Here is a 17404-nt window from a genome sequence, read left to right as displayed (position 1 = left end):
GCCTCTCTCCCAACGAGACAGCTTTCTCCTGTTAGGCAGGAAGAAAGGGAGAAGGGCTTCTGTGGGCAGCCGGCAGCCTCAATTTCCTCTGCCTACTTTTCTGACTTCGGTCTTTGCATCACTGATTAGCAGGAGGCCCTGTGTATTGGTGATATGAATTTCAAACCCTGGGTTGCAGTAAAAGCAGCGTCCCGGCCCCGGTCCCTGGTCTAGCTCTGTCCTTTCCCTGTGGCTCCAGCAGACAAGCTGTGCCTGTGAACTCTGAGGATCTCTCGTAGGAGGCACTACAGGTTGTGAAGAGCCGGCAGGCTGTGGGCCTCTGCTTCCCCTGCCCACAGCCCAGCCCCTCCCCAGGACTGCCCATGAGACCCTTGTCGGAGCACTTGCCACTCTCCCCGGAACCTGCCCCGGTCCCCAGACTCAGGAGCGCTGAACTTGACCAAGGCCCAAGAGTGTATCAGGAACTCAGATGCCCTTGGGTGGTAGCCCTCTGGCCTCAGTGACCGAGGCTGGCCCAGGATTCGGGGCCGGCTCCGTACTGGGGCCTTCTCAGTGGGGTCCAGGCCTCACCCTGCCTTCTGTGCTAGCCTGGCCAGGAGGACCTGGTCTAGGACTCAGTGCCCTCTGACCTGCGTGTCACCTCTGGGCCTCGGTCTCCTCTCTGTGACCTGCTGGCCTGACCTTCCCGGCGGAGAAGACCTGGCATGTGGGCCAGAGTGTCAGGTCCCGCCTGGCTCCCCACCTTCCCAGACCCCTGGGCCAGTGCAGCCCTGCCTGACCTCCTCACCGCGGGCAGATGGCATCCTGTAGCCGCAGGCTCAAGGCTCTGGCCGTATTAAGAATACACATTCACACCCCCAAACACAGACGTTCAAGTGAACGAGAAGTGGAGCTGCTGTTGTCTGAGCCTGGGAGGCCGGGGAGGCCGCAGGCTGGCATCCCACGGTGTCATGCAGCCTCAGCCCGGGCAGCGCTGACTCAGGGCGTCCTCCGTGCCAGCCCTGCTGACGCACTGCTTTCCGAGCTGCCTGTTCCGGGCCCCCTGGGCTTCCTTTGACCAGTGCAGTAAGTTAAAAGCAGGGACTGGGGCCCAGCTGGGGCTCATGCCCTCTGGTGTGGGCACAGCCCAGGGGTTAGAGGAGCCTGAGAGGGAAAATGAGGCAGGATCCTGGTTGCTGAGACCAGAGCTGACCCCGAGCAAGAGCCCCCCACCGCCCCCTCCTGGCTGTGCTCCGCGGGGAGGAGCCTCCACTCCGTGCCCGGCCTGCACTGGGACGTCACGGGGTCCCCACGGCCTCCCACGGAGGCAGGGCGCTCCACTCCCTCCCTCTTGAGCGCCCAGATGACATTCCAGCAGGGAAGGGGCAATAATCTCGGTGTGCGCTGCCAGCTGAGGGGGCCAGGCCGTGTCTGACTCTGAGGGGTGGTGAGGGATGCCTCCCGGGTCAGGTGACATCTGAGCAAAGACCTGATGGGAGTCGGGGAGCAAGTGTGCAGGGAAGAGCTCTGCAGGCAGAGGGGACAGCCAGCGCGGAGGCCCTGAGGAGACATCCCGCGTGTTGGAGAAACAGAGGGCAGCCAGCGTGGCTGGAGTAGAGCCAGGATGGGGCGGAGGCAGGGGCGGGGGGGCCTCAGAGGGAGCTGGGCCTTGCCGGCCCTTTTAAGTACTCTTTTTCTGGAGGGTTCTCCGGAAGGACAGACATGATCTGATTTTCATTTTACAAAGAATTGCTTGGCGGCTGGCGGGTTGAAAATACACTGAGGAGGGGCAGCAGGAGAAGCGGGAGAGCAGCTGGGACCCCATAGCCGGAGCCGAGGGATGGGATGGTGGGGTGGGCATCAAGGGCTTGGTCTGAACGGTGGAGCAAGGCATTGTGTTTATGGAGCCGGGAAGGCGGGGGAGGGCAGGTCTGGGCAAAGCCCATGGGGTCAGACACCCAAGCAGGGAGGTGGAACAGGAGCAGACAGCACTTTCCGAAGTCCAGGGAGAGCCGGCCCGGCCCGCACTGGCGCACATTTGAAATCAGCACGTGTCAGCCTTGACAGCGGGTGAGTTCACCCAGGGGACAAGTGCAGATAATGGAGAAGAGGAAGAGGAGCCCGGGAGCGGAAGTCGGAGGTCGGAGGTCAGGTCGTAGGAGTACATCATTACCCCGGATCAGATGGGGTCCTCGCAGGAGCCCAGAAGCCACTCGGGGCACTGGAAGGGCGGCTGAGTCAATGTCGGGGCCTGGCCCCTGCCGAGGGAGGAGGGGAACGTCACCCCTCTCGCCTCCCATCCCTCCTGCAAGTACGTCTCACCAGCAGAACCCAACTGTGCTCAGAACCCCCCCAAAAGCGGCTGGAGAAGGCGGCTCTCAGGCCTTCAGCCCCTGTGGTGCGGAGACTGGGAGGGCGTGAGAATGATGCTGTCTGCCCCCCGGCATCCAGCCACCCCGCTCACACGCGTGGGGTCCGGGGCTCCCCGAGGGCCTGGGCTCGTCCAAGACCCCTCAGATGATCTCATTACTCTGTTGTTTTCTTAGCATAAAGACAAGGGAAGAAATCACAGAGGAAAAGGTAGATTTGACCTCAAAACAAAGTAAAATCGGGACTTCCCTGGTGGTCCAGTGGTTAAGACTCTGTGCTCCCAATACAGGGGGCACAGGTTTGACCCCTGGTTGGGGAACTAAAATCCCACATGCCGCATGGCGCAGCCAAAAAAAAAGAAAACAAAGTGAAAACCTCTACGCTCTATATGCTAAAAAATGTTTTGCGCAAAGTTAAAAGGAAAATTACAAGCTTATGACAAATAACTATCACACTAATGACCATGTTAATTCCCTCAATATGCAAAGGGCTCCTAAAAATATTATCCAAATAAAAAAGGTTAGCCAAGGATATAAATTGATAATTCACAGAAGAGAAATACAAATAAATGTCCAGTAAACGTATGAAAATTTCATTGATAATAAAAAATTCAAAATAAAGCAAGGGAATGCCAAAATTTATCTAATAGGTTGTCCACAAAAATCTGGGGGGAGGAGGGGAATGATACTGCTAGCGAGAGTTTATTTTGATGTGTTTTACATCTGTTGGGATCCTGATCTGCATTTTCAGTTTTACACGGTATTAAGTATTTTGTCATCTTACTATAAGTTTTCCAGAAACATCATTGTAATGGCTGTGTCCTACTCACCCACAACACGAAGAGATCGTATCTGATTCCCTGTGTTGACATTTAGGCTGTTAATACTTTCAACCACTGCACGTACCACTGCCCTGAGCTGCTTGTACATGGATATTTTCTGCTTTTTGTCTGGTTTCCTTAGATTCCCAGAAGTGTGGTTACTGGATTAAAGTGTATGGAAAATACAAGGCTCTTAAACATGTTTCCAGATTGCTTTCGGGAAAGACTCACCAACACCATACCACCAGCCCTTCTCATTGCTGCATTGGCAACATTAGACGTTCTTTTTTTCTTATTGTCAAAAACTTAACTGGTTTTTTGAATAGGTAACACGTGACACACACAGGTCACAAACCCCACAATATTCCAAAGAGTAAGTGGAAAAAATCAGTCTCCGCAAACACTAATTCCCTCCCCCAGAGATTTTCCTTGCTTGGTTTTTCGTTTTTTTTTTTTTATTGCGGTAAAATACACGTGACATAAAATTTACCATCTTAACTGTTCTTAAGTGTACAATTCAAAGTCATTAAGTACATTCACGTGTGAACATCACCACCGTCCGTCTCCAGAACCTTCTCACCTTCACAAACTGAAACTCTGTCCATATTAAACAACAGCTCCCCACCCTCTCCCCCTACCCCGGCGCCCCCCCCTTCTACTTTCTGTCCTGGGAATTTGAATCCTCGAGGGGCCTCATATGACCGGAGTCACACAGGACTTTACCTTCGGGGTCATTTTCCATGTTTATTTCCGTCTTTGCCCCACCGCACTGTCACCGCCCAGGAGAGCCGGCGGGACCAATTCCTGGGGGAGGACCTGCAGGTTCCGAGGGTCAGTGTTCCTGGCGGCTGGGGCGCTGCCCACTGCTCCAGGGGGCACTGGGGACCCCCACATCGGGAGGTGGCTGCCCTCTCCCCTGGCTTGTCCGGCGGCCCCCTCCCGAGCTGTTTCTCCTCCAGACCCTGAGCCCCCAGGAGCAGGCGTTCATCATGGAAGTTCTGTCCGGGTGCCTCGAGTACCGGAAGCTGCTGACCATCGTGGTGGACGCCTTCTACGTGCAGGACGGCCGGCTCTGCCTGTGGGCCGATTACAGCCTCTTTGAGGGTAGGTGCCCGTGGCCAGCCACGGTGGGGGGCCCATGGGTCCCTGCGGGCCAGGCCCTGGCCTCCTTGTCAGCCGCAGACCCTTGACAGCGACGGCGCCCCCCCCCCCCGCCCCCCGTATGAGATGATGTCATTTGTACTGTTGTATCAGGTTATTTTCACGTGGGCCCAGATGGAGCGCTTGCCTCTGGTCACACGCCCTGATGGAGGCGGGCGCCTTCAGCTCAGTTCGCTGCACCTGCAGTGCACCTGTCGGGCCCTTAGCCTCCGGCTGACTCCCCCAGGGTCAAACGCCGGGGGCCCAGGGCGGGGATCCCCATGTCCTCCTCCCCGCTCTTGCACCCTCTCTCCCTAGTGATCTGCTACCTGGCCACTTTCCAGCTGGAGGAGCTCGGCTTTCAGCTCTTCTGTAGCATCATGAAGTCCCAACCCGTCCACAAGGTGTGCAAGGTGAGCCCCACCTGCCCCAAGTTCTATTCTTAAACCCAGGGTCAAAGGTCTGCCCCATCTGGCGCTGACCTCTTACCTTTCTGGCTCACTTTAACGAAAGAAACTGCTGGGTTTGTTCTGTGTTTAAAACTAACCCACACCCTCTCTTTGCTGCGAACGTGCTCTTTTTGTGCCCGGGGAATTTGGTTTCCGTTCCTCATGGTCCGGTGGGTGGTAGCTGCTGGATGCTAGCTGCTAGTCACGACAGGGAGTCCTTGCCTGTTCAGTCCGGGCCTCTGGAACCTTCTCGGGCTCCTCTGACTCGTGACCAAGCTCCAGGCCCAGGGCAGCCTCTCCTTCCTCCAAGAGGGGCTGTGCAGCTTTGCAGGGCCGAGGGAGCATTTCTGAGCGGGTCTGAGGACTGGTACCCTTCGAGAGGGAGCCTGCAGGAGCCCACCCCCTTGCCCTGCCCAGGACCACTCCTGTGGCTGCCTGTTTCCTTGTGTAGAAAGCCTGGGACTCCCGGGCCTTGGGGCCAGCAGGACCATGAATGAGCCTGAGGGTCCTGCCCTCTGCCGGCTACGCCCACAAAGCATTTGCTGTGGGCCCGGCTTCCTCCGCAAGCAGCTCTTGCTTCACCCTCACAATTACCGGATAAGGTCACTCCTACGGGCATTCATCCCACAGTTGAAGAAACTGAGGCACAGAGAGGTTCGGTAACTTGCCCGACGTCACACAGCACATGAGTGGCAGAGCCAGTTCTTGGACCAGGCTTTCAACCGTTGGCTCGCTCCTCCTTACTTGGCTTGGCAGGGGGTGGGGGCTGGGGGGGGCGACACACAGTCACCAGACCAGGACAGGGACTCCCTGGAGAAGAGCGGGGAGAGCTCAGGCCCCAGGAGTGCTTTGGGGCCGCTCTGGAAGGAGGCTGCGAGCTCTGCAGGGGCAGCTCAGGCAGGGTGGGGTAGAAGCCTTCCCACTGTCCCCGCCTGGGGAAGGGGAGACCTGGAGCAGTGACACTTGCCAGGGCCACAGGCCCCAGAGATCTGCACCCTCCCCCAGCAGGTAACCTGAGGCAGCATGTTTTTTGTTTGTTTGTTTGTTTGTTTTTTTAAACCAGATTTTATTTTGTATTCAAATCACATTTATTTTAAATTTATTTATTTATTTATTTATGGCTGTGTTGGATCTTCGTTTCTGTGCGAGGGCTTTCTCCAGTTGTGGCAAGCGGGGGCCACTCCTCACCGCGGTGCGCGGGCCTCTCACTATTGCGGCCTCTCTTGTTGCGGAGCACAAGCTCCAGACGCGCAGGCTCAGCAATTGTGGCTCACGGGCCTAGCTGCTCCGCGGCATGTGGGATCCTCCCAGACCAGGGCTCGAACCCGTGTCCCCTGCATTGGCAGGCAGATTCCCAACCACTGCGCCACCAGGGAAGCCCAGCATGTTATTTTTAATGACTGTTTTCCTATTTACGTATAAACATAAGCAATTCACAGTGGGTAAATATTTGCATAGTTATCTTAAGCAAGGGCTTCATTTTTTTTTTTATAAATTTATTTATTTATTTTTGGCTGCCTTGGGTCTTCTTTGCTGCACGCGGGCTTTCTCTGGTTGCGGCGAGCAGGGGCTACTCTTCGTTGCGGTGCGCGGGCTTCTCATTGCGGTGGCTTCTCTTGTTGCGGAGCACGGGCTCTAGGCGTGCGGGCTTCAGTAGTTGTGGCACTTGGGCTCAGTAGTTGTGGCACGTGGGCTCTAGAGCGCAGGCTCAGTAGTTGTGGCGCACAGGCTTAGCTGCTCCGTGGCATGTGGAATCTTCCCGGACCAGGGCTCGAACCCGTGTTCCCTGCATTGGCAGGCGGATTCTTAACCACTGCACCACCAGGGAAGTCCCAAGGGCTTTATTTTTATGACAGCATTTTCTGAGAGATCTTTGGAGACTGCCCAGGACCAGCTTCCCGGCTGGAGCGCCTGCGCTTGGTTCATGCTGTGCTGTCAGAGTCTTGAGGGTCTTAGTAATTGTTGAGCAAGGGGCCCACGTGTCAATTTGCAGTGGTGGACCAGCCCCACGCCGCCTTGGCCTGCAGGGCCTGCAGAGCCCATGGAGAGCGGCTCTCGGCCAGCGCAGCGCCTCCAGTGCAGGTTCCTGGGCGTTTATCTCCCTGGAGAGTTTCTGGGAGAAGGTTCATGGAAACGGCCCGGTCACGCTCCCAAAGGAGCTGGGAGCTGCAGGAGGGGGTGCGGCAGCCATCAGGGCCCCCCCTCGGCCACACCTCACGCCCCAATCCCCACAAAGCCAGTCCCATTAGGGTCCGCCCGCCTCGGGTTCGAAGACAGGGAGCAAGCTGTTGGGGACAGGACGGCTGCCCAGGGAACCCCCCAGACCACACCCGGGTGCTGTCACCACTGTGGTCAGATGAGCTGGTGCTTGGGCAGCCTTGGCCGTGGTCTCCTTGGGAGACAGTGCTGGATGTGGGCATTCGAGGGGGACTGGCCCTGGGACGGCACCTGGAGGGGCGCTGGCCATCCTGCTCCCTCCAAGGACGCTCACACTCACATGCTGGAATCCTCTGGACGGCCAGGGAACCCACCTGGCAGCCCACCCCCGTTCCAGCCCGTTCCCTGGGGGGACTGCCTCCACCGCACCCCCGGAGAGAAGGAGGCCCCCTTTAGGAGGGCCCTAGCCCCAGGGCGGGGGGCAGTATGTCCCCAGGTGGGGGTCAACAGACCAGCTGCACTGCGTGGGAGGAGGGGGCTTGGGGATGGAGGGGTTGGCTGGGATGGGGAGTGCAGAGACCCCAGGGCCCAACTACAGGGCGGGCTGGGATGGGGAGTGCAGAGACCCCAGGGCCCAACTACAGGGGGGGCTGGGATGGGGAGTGCAGAGACCCCAGGGCCCAACTACAGGGGGGGCTGGGATGGGGAGTGCAGAGACCCCAGGGCCCAACTACAGGGGGCTGGGAGGGGGAGTGCAGAGACCCCAGGGCCCAGCTACAGGGGGCTGACTGCCTCCTTCTGACAGAAAGTGGGAACAGGGCTGAAAGAGTGGGTGGGAGAGAGGCGGGGGGACTGAGCGGGGTAGGGCGGGGAAGCTGAGGAGAGGCCCCTGGGGTGGGGTGGGGTGAGCAGGGGCCAGGCTGCCAAGTGGGAAGCTGTGGAAGGCTCTAGAAGGACACCTGGCTGCTGCCCCGTGAAGAGGGGCGGGGAGGCCTGAGGGGAGGTGGGAGGTGAGCACGTGGCTGTGAGGCAGCGGCCCCCCTGGGGAGGCAGCCGTGGGGACCAGAGACCCTGCCCTAGCCCACCGCTACCCCCTGGCTCAGCCGCTCGAGTTCACCACGGCTGCAGGGGCGCCTGCTCAGCCCACCGGGCCCCACGTGCGGCCTTTACTGCCCCAGCAGCCGCTCAACCAGAGAGGGGTGGACAGGCTTCTCCAGCCCGCTGGGAGTCGGCCCAGGTCCACAGAGGGTGCGAGGGGTTGGAGCCCAGGGGCCCACGGCAGGCAGGGACCCACTGGCTCAGGCGGAGCCCCGGCGAGTGAGGGGCAGCTCCCCCAGCCCAGCAGGAGGGGGCGAGCGGGGTGGGGCCCCCTGCCTGCTGTGGGCCGAGGTCCCCTCGTGGGGCGATGGCCACACCTGTCCCCTCGGCCCTGACTCTCCCTGTGGAGGCACCTGGGGCCCACGGCTCCCTCTTCCCTCAGTTCCTTGGGTTCCTCTTCAACCCCTTGAACCTGGGCTCATGGATCAAGGATGAGTGGAGCCTCATCTACGAGACCACCCACGTGAAGGAGCACTGGATCGACCCCCTGATGAGGTGGGCAGCACAGGGCCGCGACCCGGTGCAGGGGGGGTGGGGCGCCCACGCGGGCAGCCAGCCAATGGCCAGCAGGGCCTGACGCCCAGAGTGGCTTTAGGACCAGCTGGATCGGGGGGCGGGGAGCTGGCCCCTTCTGCTCTGGAGCCCACTGGCTGAGCAGGGCGCTGTGCCGGTGCCACCTTGCTGCGGGGACCCTGCGGGGACCCTGCTGGTCCGGCCCTGGTCCAGGAATGCAGGGGCGGACGTGGGGCGGGGAGCTGAGGCAGTAACAGCCCCCGGTGGGCTCAGGCCCACATCTTCTCTTCCCCAGCTGCCCCCAGAGTGCCACTCCTGGGCCTGGCACCCCAGAGCTGCCCTCTGCCTTGCCCTGCCTCTCCCTTGACAGGCTCCGGCCCATGCTGGTTTTGCTGGTACAGGCCAGGACCCCCAGGCAGAGGGCCAGCTCAGGGGTCTCTGGGGAGAGGCCTGCTAGGGCCAGGGTGCAGCTGCCCCCTCCAGTTGTTTCCCTTCTGACGGGGCTGGGGGAGCCACCTTATCTTGCTGGGGACAGGTAGACAGAGGGCTCTGGCACAAGCAGACCCCTGAGGTGCCAGCTATGTGTGGGAGGCCCAGGGCCCCGGGAAGGTGGAAGCCCCTCGTGCGGGAGAGGAGGCCCTGGCCCTGGGCAGCGGGGTGTCCCCCAAAGCTACTCCTTCACCAGGGGGACGTCCTTGTCCCCGCCAAGCTGGACTCGCTGCCTGTCCGCAGGGCTGCCACCAGTCACCTGGGCCTGCGGGGCCCTGCGTCCCTGTCCACCACCCCATGTGCAGCCTTCCCCGCCCGCTCTGTGACCAGCCCTATCAAGGACCTGTCCCTTCCCCCACTGCCCCTCCTGAGACCCCACTCCCTGTTGGCCCTCAGACATGCCCTTCCTCCCCCTGGTGACCTTGGTCCTCAGGCTGGGGCGGGAGCAGTTCAAACCAAGCTGTCTCCCCAGGGGAGCCCTGCAGGAGGGGACACCACCCAGGTGGGCAATGGTGGGCTGTGCCCACCCAGGGAATGGAGGCACGGAGGGAGCCCAGACTTTGGGGCAGACCAGTAGGGCCCTTCCCAAACCCCTGATCCGGGGTTCCCCCACCTCGAGACTCTGAGACTCTCCCCTGCCCCGTCCCCCTCCCGAAGCCCCGCTCCCCCTGCCGCTGGCACAGCTCCAGGGACCTTCCTTTTGAATCACCAGCCTGCTCCCTGCTCCTGGCTTCCTCCCCCTGTGCCACCTGCTGGGGACCAGATTAGCTCCACTTCCCAGCCGCCTCCGGTCCTCAGAGCCCCCGGATTCCTGCAGCGGGGACCTGCCCTGTCCCCAGCCTCCCGGCCCCCCCACCTAGGACGAGGATGCCGCTGGGCCTCAGTCTCCTCCGTGCTAGGGGAGCGCTGGGAGCCGGCACCCGCGAGTGAAGAGCAGCTGTTGGTCCCACCGCTACCCACCCCCCCAGGCAGACCCAAGCTCCTGGGGGTCCTTCAGGTCCCGAGGGGCTGTCCCCTTGTTGGCGTGCTTAGGAAGTCACCCTAAGTGGCTGCTCCCACCTTTGCCTTCAAGGTGGCAGCGGGAGATCCAGGAGCTGATCAACCAGCTGCAGGGGGCGTTGACCAATCAGCCCCCTCTTCCAAAGACCAAGGCCAAGGTCACAGAGCCCAAGGAGTTCAACCTGACTGCCCCCAGGCCCCGCGCCATCCCAGTGCCTGAGCCAGTCCCCGTGGTGGCCAAGACCAGACCAGTAAGTGTGGCTGATCGCAGTGGGCTTAGGGTATCCAGGCGGGGAGAGTGGATCGTGTGGGCCAGTGGGGCTGGGCTGTTCCAGGGCTGAGGTGCCTGGACCAGAGCAGGAGCCTTTGATCACCCTCCCCAGCCCCATCTCACCCCACAGAGAGGGAAGCCCAGCTGACCCAGAGCCTGCCCAGTGGAGTGGGTTCCCGCGCTCCACCTCCTGAGGTCTGGTCAGTAGGCGTGGAGTGGAGCTGTTGGCTGCGGGGCGCAGGCCTGTCTGCACTTGGCGCTCGGAGCCCACTTTTAACCCTGTGGCAGTGTACCGCTCCCTCCCCGCTGTGTTTGTGCATGTGTAGGTCGCGGTCTCCACTCCTCGGGCTGCGGGGGTGACCCTATCTTGCAGGCTTGTCCACGCCTCAGGGCCTCTGCCTGTCTATCCCATCTGCCTAGGGCCTCTTCCTCTACCTCTCCCTCCCCTGCCTTGCTGACTTCTGTCGGTCAGGATGCTTTGTATTACAAGTAACAGAAAAAAGCAGCTCAGTCTGGCTTAGACAATAGAGAGCCAGCTGGCTCTCATGGCTGAAGTAGGATAGGCTTCAGGCATAGTTTGATCAGGGTTCTAGAGCTGCTTCTCTGTGACTCTCTTGGCCTAGTCCCCTCCAAGGGTCAACTTTATCTTTGGGCTAACTTCCCTCATTGTAGCAAAACATCCAGGCCTCACACCCACACTGCATCATCCAGGGCATGAGAGGACATGTAGGGCCCAGAATTCTGTGAAAGTATGATGAGACCAACTTAGGTTGCATGTCTACCCTTGAACTGATCACCATGACTGGGAGTGTAACGTTCTGACCGGTCACGGGCTCTACGCTGAGCATCTGGGATGGACTCAGCTTCCCAGAACCAATCTGGTTCCCCAGAAGAACTAAGCACTATATGAAGGGTAAGGGGGTAGTGCCGGGAGGTCCCGAGGTCCCAGACCACTCCCACCACCTGCCAGGTCTCGTTACATTCTCTGCCCAGAGAGGCCTTCCATGAACCCCTCGCCTATCAGGTCTCTCTTAATTTCCTTCTCATTGACCCAGATCCTTTTCTTCATGGCATCAATTAGATTTTAGAGTTGTTTAGTAATCTGTGGGTCATTTATTATCTGTCTCTTTTATCAGACCTCATCCATCTTATTTTTCCCATATCCCCAATGCCTAGCACAGTCCTGGCTCAGAGCAGACCCTTGGAAAATATCTGTCGGATGGATGGATGGATGGATGTGTGGATGGGTGGGTAGGTGGGAGAATGCATGAGTGGATGGGTGGACAAATGGATGGATGAATGGATGATGGATGGATGAAGAGATGGATGTGTAGATGGGTTTATGGGTGGACGGTGGATGGGTGGGTGGTTGGGTGGGTAGGTGGGTGAATGATGGATGGACGGTGGGTAGGTGAGTGAATGGATGATCACATGGATGGACGGATGGGCAGATGGACAGAAGGATGACGGATGGGCCTTGTTGCTGAGCAACCCCACAGTTACCCAATCTGTAGGAGCCTCAGCGTTTCTGACCCCAGCTCCTCTGGTCTAAGCGTGTTTATCTCATGTCATTCTACCACCTGCATCTCTCTCCCTCTCTGCCTGGCCCCTTCCCATCCCCTGCCCTGCTCCTTAGCTGCATGAGCTGTGAGATATTGGTGGACCGTCTCCTTCCCTGGGGTCCACAGATGTCTGTGCTGGAACCATAAGCTTGTTCCCTCCACACTCCCTGCCCTGCTCCATGCCCAGGACCCTCTTCGCCTCCTGGGTTGAGGGCTCTTTCCAGTTCACTCATTCAACAAACGTGTATGGAATGCCCAGTATGTGCCAGGCACTATGCCTTCATGGAGCATGTGTTCCAGTGAAAAAACAGGATAGTAAAATGTAAGGTGTGTTAGTTGGTGAAAAATGCTGAGGAGAAAATATACTTCAGGGAAAGGGGATAAAGAGTGTTGGAGGGGCTGCATGGAGTTCTGGATGGCACGGCCAGGAAAGCCCTCCTGAGAAGCACCATGGGGTAAAGAATGAGAAGTGAGCAAATGAGCCATGGGTTTGTCTGGGGGAAGAACATATCGGACAGAGCAAAGCCTGTGCAAAGGCCCTGGGGCAGTGCCATCCCTCCCCCAAGGGTCAGGGGGCAGCCAGGAAGGGAAGGAGGGGATGGGAGGGGAGGTGTTCAGGGGGCAGAGACACAGGATATGGGCTCACAGGGTCCCTCTGGCTGTGGTGGCAGAGGAGGGAGGTGAGGGGTGGCCTTGAAGCAGGTGGGCAGTTTTTGAGGTGAACGTGGCTGTGAGAGACCGAGAGGGGTTGAGGAGGGCACCGAGGAGGACCCCAAGGCCTCGATGTGGGCCAGAGATGGACAGCAGTCAGGGTCAGCAAGGCTGGGGGAGGGGAGGGTTTTGGGGCAGAGAGGGTTTCAGGTTTGGACATGGTGAGTTTCCTACGAACATTAGACGTGCAGGGGAGGGGACACGGAGTTAGGAGTCTGGAGTTCAGGGGTTTCCAGGCGGCTCTGCCCCACCCACGCTGTGGACACTGCTCCCCTCCAGGAGCCCCCCTGCTGTCTCAGTGTTACTGCTGCAGCCCCTCCCCTTCACGGGCAGCTCACTTTTCTGGGGTCCATGACACTCTCAGCCCTAAGTGTCCCCCCAGCCGCTCCTCCTCCACCCCCTGTGGGCCAGTCATCCTCTGCCTGTCCCTCCAGCGTCTGCTGGGCCTGGGCCCTGGGCCTGGCCACCTTCCTTCTTGCTGCTGGCGTGACGTACCCCCCTCTCCTCCGCGGGTGACCACCAGCACCCAGCGGGTCCCAGTCAGAGCTCAGCGGCTTCCCTTCCAGCCCTGATCCTCCTGGCGGGGGCACCACCGTCCACCCTCCTGGCCCTGGCACCTTCCTTCACCCACATCTAGCGGGCACTTCTACTCACCCCTCCAAAGTGCCGCGGCTCACCACGGGCCCTTCCTTCCACCACGTCACCAGGTCCCCAGGAGCACCTACCGGCCGCCCAAGGAGCAGCGGCTCCTGGAGATGACCAAGAGATATAATCGCCGGAAGGCCGAGGTGGGCCCCCTGTACACAGAGACCCCGGTGTGGGCGTCAGGGGCGAAAGACAGCTGGGGAGGACGGGGAGGAGCGGGGAGCTGGCCCGTGCCTTTGCGGCCCGGGGACACCCGTGGTGGCCGGCGGGCTGGAGCGGCTGTCTCTGCGCGCAGGAGCTGCTGCTACGGGCCAGCGTTGAGGAGACGCGGTGCGCGGGGCCCAGGTCCCACGGGGAGCCCCCGGTGGAGGTAACGCCAGCACACTCACAGCCTGGCCGGTCTTCCCGGCGGCCTCCCCTCACGTCGTAGACACGTCTCTCCCCGTGCCACGGCAGCGGCCACACTTGGAGGGCCACGGAGGGGCGGGGCCCCGCGCCGCCAGGCTGAGCGCGGCCCGAGCGGGCAGGTGCATCGGCTCCTTCCCTGGGTGTCTCCAGATTTTCCATACTGAGCGCTTGGTATTTCTGTAAGGAAACCCCCAGGGTGTGTTTGTCAATAAAGAAAGTCAGGGAGCAGGACAGGGAGGGCCCGTTCTGGGTGGATGCTGAGCGGCGCTCGCTCAGGAGGAGCTGGCCCGGCGCCCCCGCCCTGGACCCGCCTGGGCGGCCGAGGTGAGCCCCCCAAGCAGTTGGGGCAGCCCAGGAGAGTGGGCACCCCACAGAGTAGCAGCGGGCCCCGCGGCGGGGAGCTCTACCCGCTGCTCGCCCACCGTGGGTGTGGTGCCCACCCTGGGGGTGTCTGCAGGGCAGCGGCGGGGAGCTCTACCCGCTGCTCGCCCACCGTGGGTGTGGTGCCCACCCTGAGGGTGTCTGCAGGGCAGCGGCGGGGAGCTCTACCCGCTGCTCGCCCACCGTGGGTGTGGTGCCCACCCTGAGGGTGTCTGCAGGGCAGCGGCGGGGAGCTCTACCCGCTGCTCGCCCACCGTGGGTGTGGTGCCCACCCTGAGGGTGTCTGCAGGGCAGCGGCGGGGAGCTCTACCCGCTGCTCGCCCACCGTGGGTGTGGTGCCCACCCTGAGGGTGTCTGCAGGGCAGCGGCGGGCTGGGCAGGGAGCAGCCCAGGAAAGGTCCTGGGGGCCGGCCCCGGGGGCAGTGGAGGAGAAGGCCCCCCGAGCCCAGAGGCTGCAGCCCCCCGACTAGGAGCTGCGGTCCCCGGCCCGGCAGGCTCTGCACCTTCCCTGCCCCTGCCTGGGTGGCTGGACAGCCTTGGAGGGCAGAGGTGCTGCAGGGGACCCAGTGCAGGGGGTGGGCTGGGCTGGAACGCATGGATGGGCAGCTGGAGTTAGGACAGAGGGGAGTGGGCCAGGCCTCCCAGGGGTGCAGGGCCCCCCGCTCAGCCGGGGTGTGTTTGGGGGCACCTTGTGGGCACAGGTGCCAGGCCCTGACCCCCATAGGACTCCAAGAAGAAGCTGCGGCTCCGATTTCCACCTCGAATCGTCAAGGCTCCGAAACTGACCTTCTACAGGGTGAGCGGTGCTCCTGACCGTCGTCAGGGTGGGCTCGGGGCAATGGCTCCAGGCCCCTCCCCCTGGGGACCCACCTCCGGGCCTGTTCCCCAGAGGACAGCCCCGCCCTTGAGGCAGAAGGAAGCGCCGGGGAGGGGCCAGGTGTGGAGGGCAGGAGGGCAGAGGGGCACTTGCTGCTCCGCGGCTCCCCTCCCCCATCACAGCCGGCCCTACTCTCTCCTGCAGCCCAACGACGCCTCCCCGGTTAAGCTGAACACTGCTGCCATCCTGCGAGAAGGGGCCTTATACCAGCGGCAGGTGGAGAGAGAGCTGCAGAGGTGGGTGGCAGCTCCTTGGCCTCCCCCCCTCTCCGGGAGCTCAAGAGGGGGCGGCGCCTGGCCGCTGCAGTCCTGCAGAGGCGGGTTTGGGGGGGGGGGTGGGACCCAAGCAGGCCAGTGTCAGGGTCACAGCTGCATCCTAGGAAGATAATCTGCACTCAGTGAGGGAGATGCACTGGGTAGGAGGAGGCTGAGCAGTAGCCTGGCCCACCCCGAAGCTCCCTGAGGAGTCACCTCCTCCTGGGAGCCCTTTCTGGTGCTCCCTCCCCCACCACCAGGGCTGCAGACCCCTGCACTTACCCCAAGAGTTGGGCTGTGGGTGGGAGCTTGGGTGGCTGACAAGATGGATGAGAGGATGGACAGACGGGTGGGCAGGGGTGGCGGATGGACAGACGGGTGGGCCACAAACGAGTGGATGGGGCTGGAGATGTGGCTGGAGGGCGGACGCACAGGACCGGGACGGGTGGAGAGTGCGTGGAGCGGGTGACTGGTGCTGGTAGAGGGCGGCCCACGCCTGTGAAGGCCGCTGCCCCCAGGGGAACTGTCGCCTCCTGGTGGCCCATGTGGCCCCACCACAGGAGACCCCCAGCCCCGCCTCTTGCCTTCTCTCCCCAGGGTGGATAAGCTCGTGGACGGGGCCGGGGACCTCTCCGAGTTCCTCAGGTGGCAGAGGAAGATGCAGGCAAAGGACCGGGAGGAGCAGCTGGCCACAGACGAGTGCCGGAGGCTGCAGGGGAAGCTCAGCCACGAGGAGGCCGTCCTGGCGCGGCAGCAGGCGGTGCAGGAGAAGAAGCAGAAGGCCGACCAGAAGAAGGAGGAGGTGACGGGCAGGCCGGGGCGGCTGGGGCCTGGGCTGGCGGCGGGCCTGGCTGTGCCTGTGGTTGCCGCCCCCAGGCATCTCCTCCTAAAACCCACGGAGTGGAGGTGCTTCCTCGGGCCCCACCTCACCAGGCGGGGCTTCTGGAAGCATCTGAGGTCAGCTGGCCTGCATGGACTGTCTGGCCAGCACTTCTGATCCAGACCGCCCCCCGCCCCCACTAGCACAGTCAGTTGGTCCACACATCCACGTGTGAGGGAGGGCCTGAGGTCTGGCAGAAACTTCCGGAAGGCCAGCATGTTTGCATAAGATGCGAGAGGGTCTGTGGACACCCACGTTTCCACTCTGGATGCTCTGGACGTCAGTCCTGCTCTTCCTCCTCCTAGGACGGACGTCCTGGACGGGGCCTCCCTGCCCGTGTCCCTTCCAGCGGGCCTGGCGGTGGCCCGGATGAGGCGGGAGCCTGCAGGGCCCAGAGGCCCAGCCGTGGCCCCCTCTCCTTAGACGTGTGCCACTGAGGGCCGCCAGTCGGCAGATGTGCCCCAGGTTCACGCGAATTACTTCTCCCGGCGGACGCGTCTGTATCTGCTCTTCGTGTTAGGGTTGGTTTTCCTTCCTTTTTAGCTCACTTCTTAAAAATACAAAGTCAAAACAATATGACACATAGCCTCAGAGAAGTCTCACTTCTTGTAAGTCTGTAACTTACAGCCCATTTCCACCTCCACCCCAGGTCCTTATTTTCATGAATTTCTGTCTTTCCTTCCAAGCAAATATACACACTTCTTGTTTCCCCTTTTCTTACATAAAATGTCCCAGCTTGCTTTACCAGCAATGAATAATGTTGTGCAAGTTTTTCCTCTTTGTGGAGGTGGCTTTTCGAGGTCCGCTGCTCGAGGAGGGACTGCTCCGTCAGAGTAGCAGATGTGGAGGTTCTGTCTTGTTCTTGTGACTGTTTTTGTTGGGGGTTTTGGGGTCTTATTAGAGATGCCACATCACCTTCCCTGGGCAGGAACTTCAAGGCCCCAGCACCGGGGGAAGGGGCCCGATTCCCCTGACCCACCCACAGAGGTTACTGTACTGAATTCAGGAATTTTTGCCAGTCTCAGAGGTGAGAAATAGTATCTCAGTATAGCTCTGGTTTGCATTGCATCTATGAAATGTCAATTTGAGGATGTTTTCATATAAGAACCACTTCTGTGTCTTTTTCTGTGAACTGTCTGTTCATGTCTTTTGTCATTTTCTTTTTTTTTTCCAGTTTTATTGGGGTATCATAGACAAGTAAAATTTGTATATATTTAAGGTGTATAATATGATATTTTGATATACATATACATCGTGGAATGATCGCCCCAATCAAGCTAATTAACTCATAGTTACTTTTTTGTGCATGTGGTGAGAACACTGAGATCTACTGTCTGAACAAATTTAAAGTGTATAAAACATTATCGTTAACTCTAGTCACCATGCTGTACGTTAGGTCCC

The 17404-nt window shown here is 60.4% G+C and overlaps 1 protein-coding gene across 3 annotated transcripts in view; it reads left to right on the top strand.

The window, feature by feature from the left end:
• Positions 1–17404, top strand: part of CFAP99 (cilia and flagella associated protein 99) — a 43887-nt gene that overhangs the window by 12332 nt on the left and 14151 nt on the right. Inside the window, exons 1-10 of one of the 3 annotated variants that reach the window (XM_082464376.1) lie at positions 533–1065; positions 4129–4273; positions 4628–4722; positions 8396–8508; positions 10088–10265; positions 13266–13346; positions 13499–13573; positions 14717–14788; positions 15014–15105; positions 15721–15925. In XM_082464376.1, coding sequence (XP_082320502.1) covers positions 4159–4273; positions 4628–4722; positions 8396–8508; positions 10088–10265; positions 13266–13346; positions 13499–13573; positions 14717–14788; positions 15014–15105; positions 15721–15925 — 1026 coding nt within the window. In that variant the 5' untranslated portion in view covers positions 533–1065; positions 4129–4158. Of the gene's footprint in view, positions 1–532; positions 1066–4128; positions 4274–4627; positions 4723–8395; positions 8509–10087; positions 10266–13265; positions 13347–13498; positions 13574–14716; positions 14789–15013; positions 15106–15720; positions 15926–17404 lie in introns of those variants that run through there. The other 2 variants (XM_082464375.1, XM_082464374.1) reach the window with 2 other exon arrangements.

This window comes from Balaenoptera physalus (assembly GCF_965194825.1).
Source record: "Balaenoptera physalus genome assembly, chromosome: 5".
Lineage (NCBI taxonomy): Eukaryota > Metazoa > Chordata > Mammalia > Artiodactyla > Balaenopteridae > Balaenoptera > Balaenoptera physalus.
The sequence above is the reverse complement of the archived record's forward strand: the minus strand, read 5'-3'. Positions and strand labels throughout refer to the sequence as shown.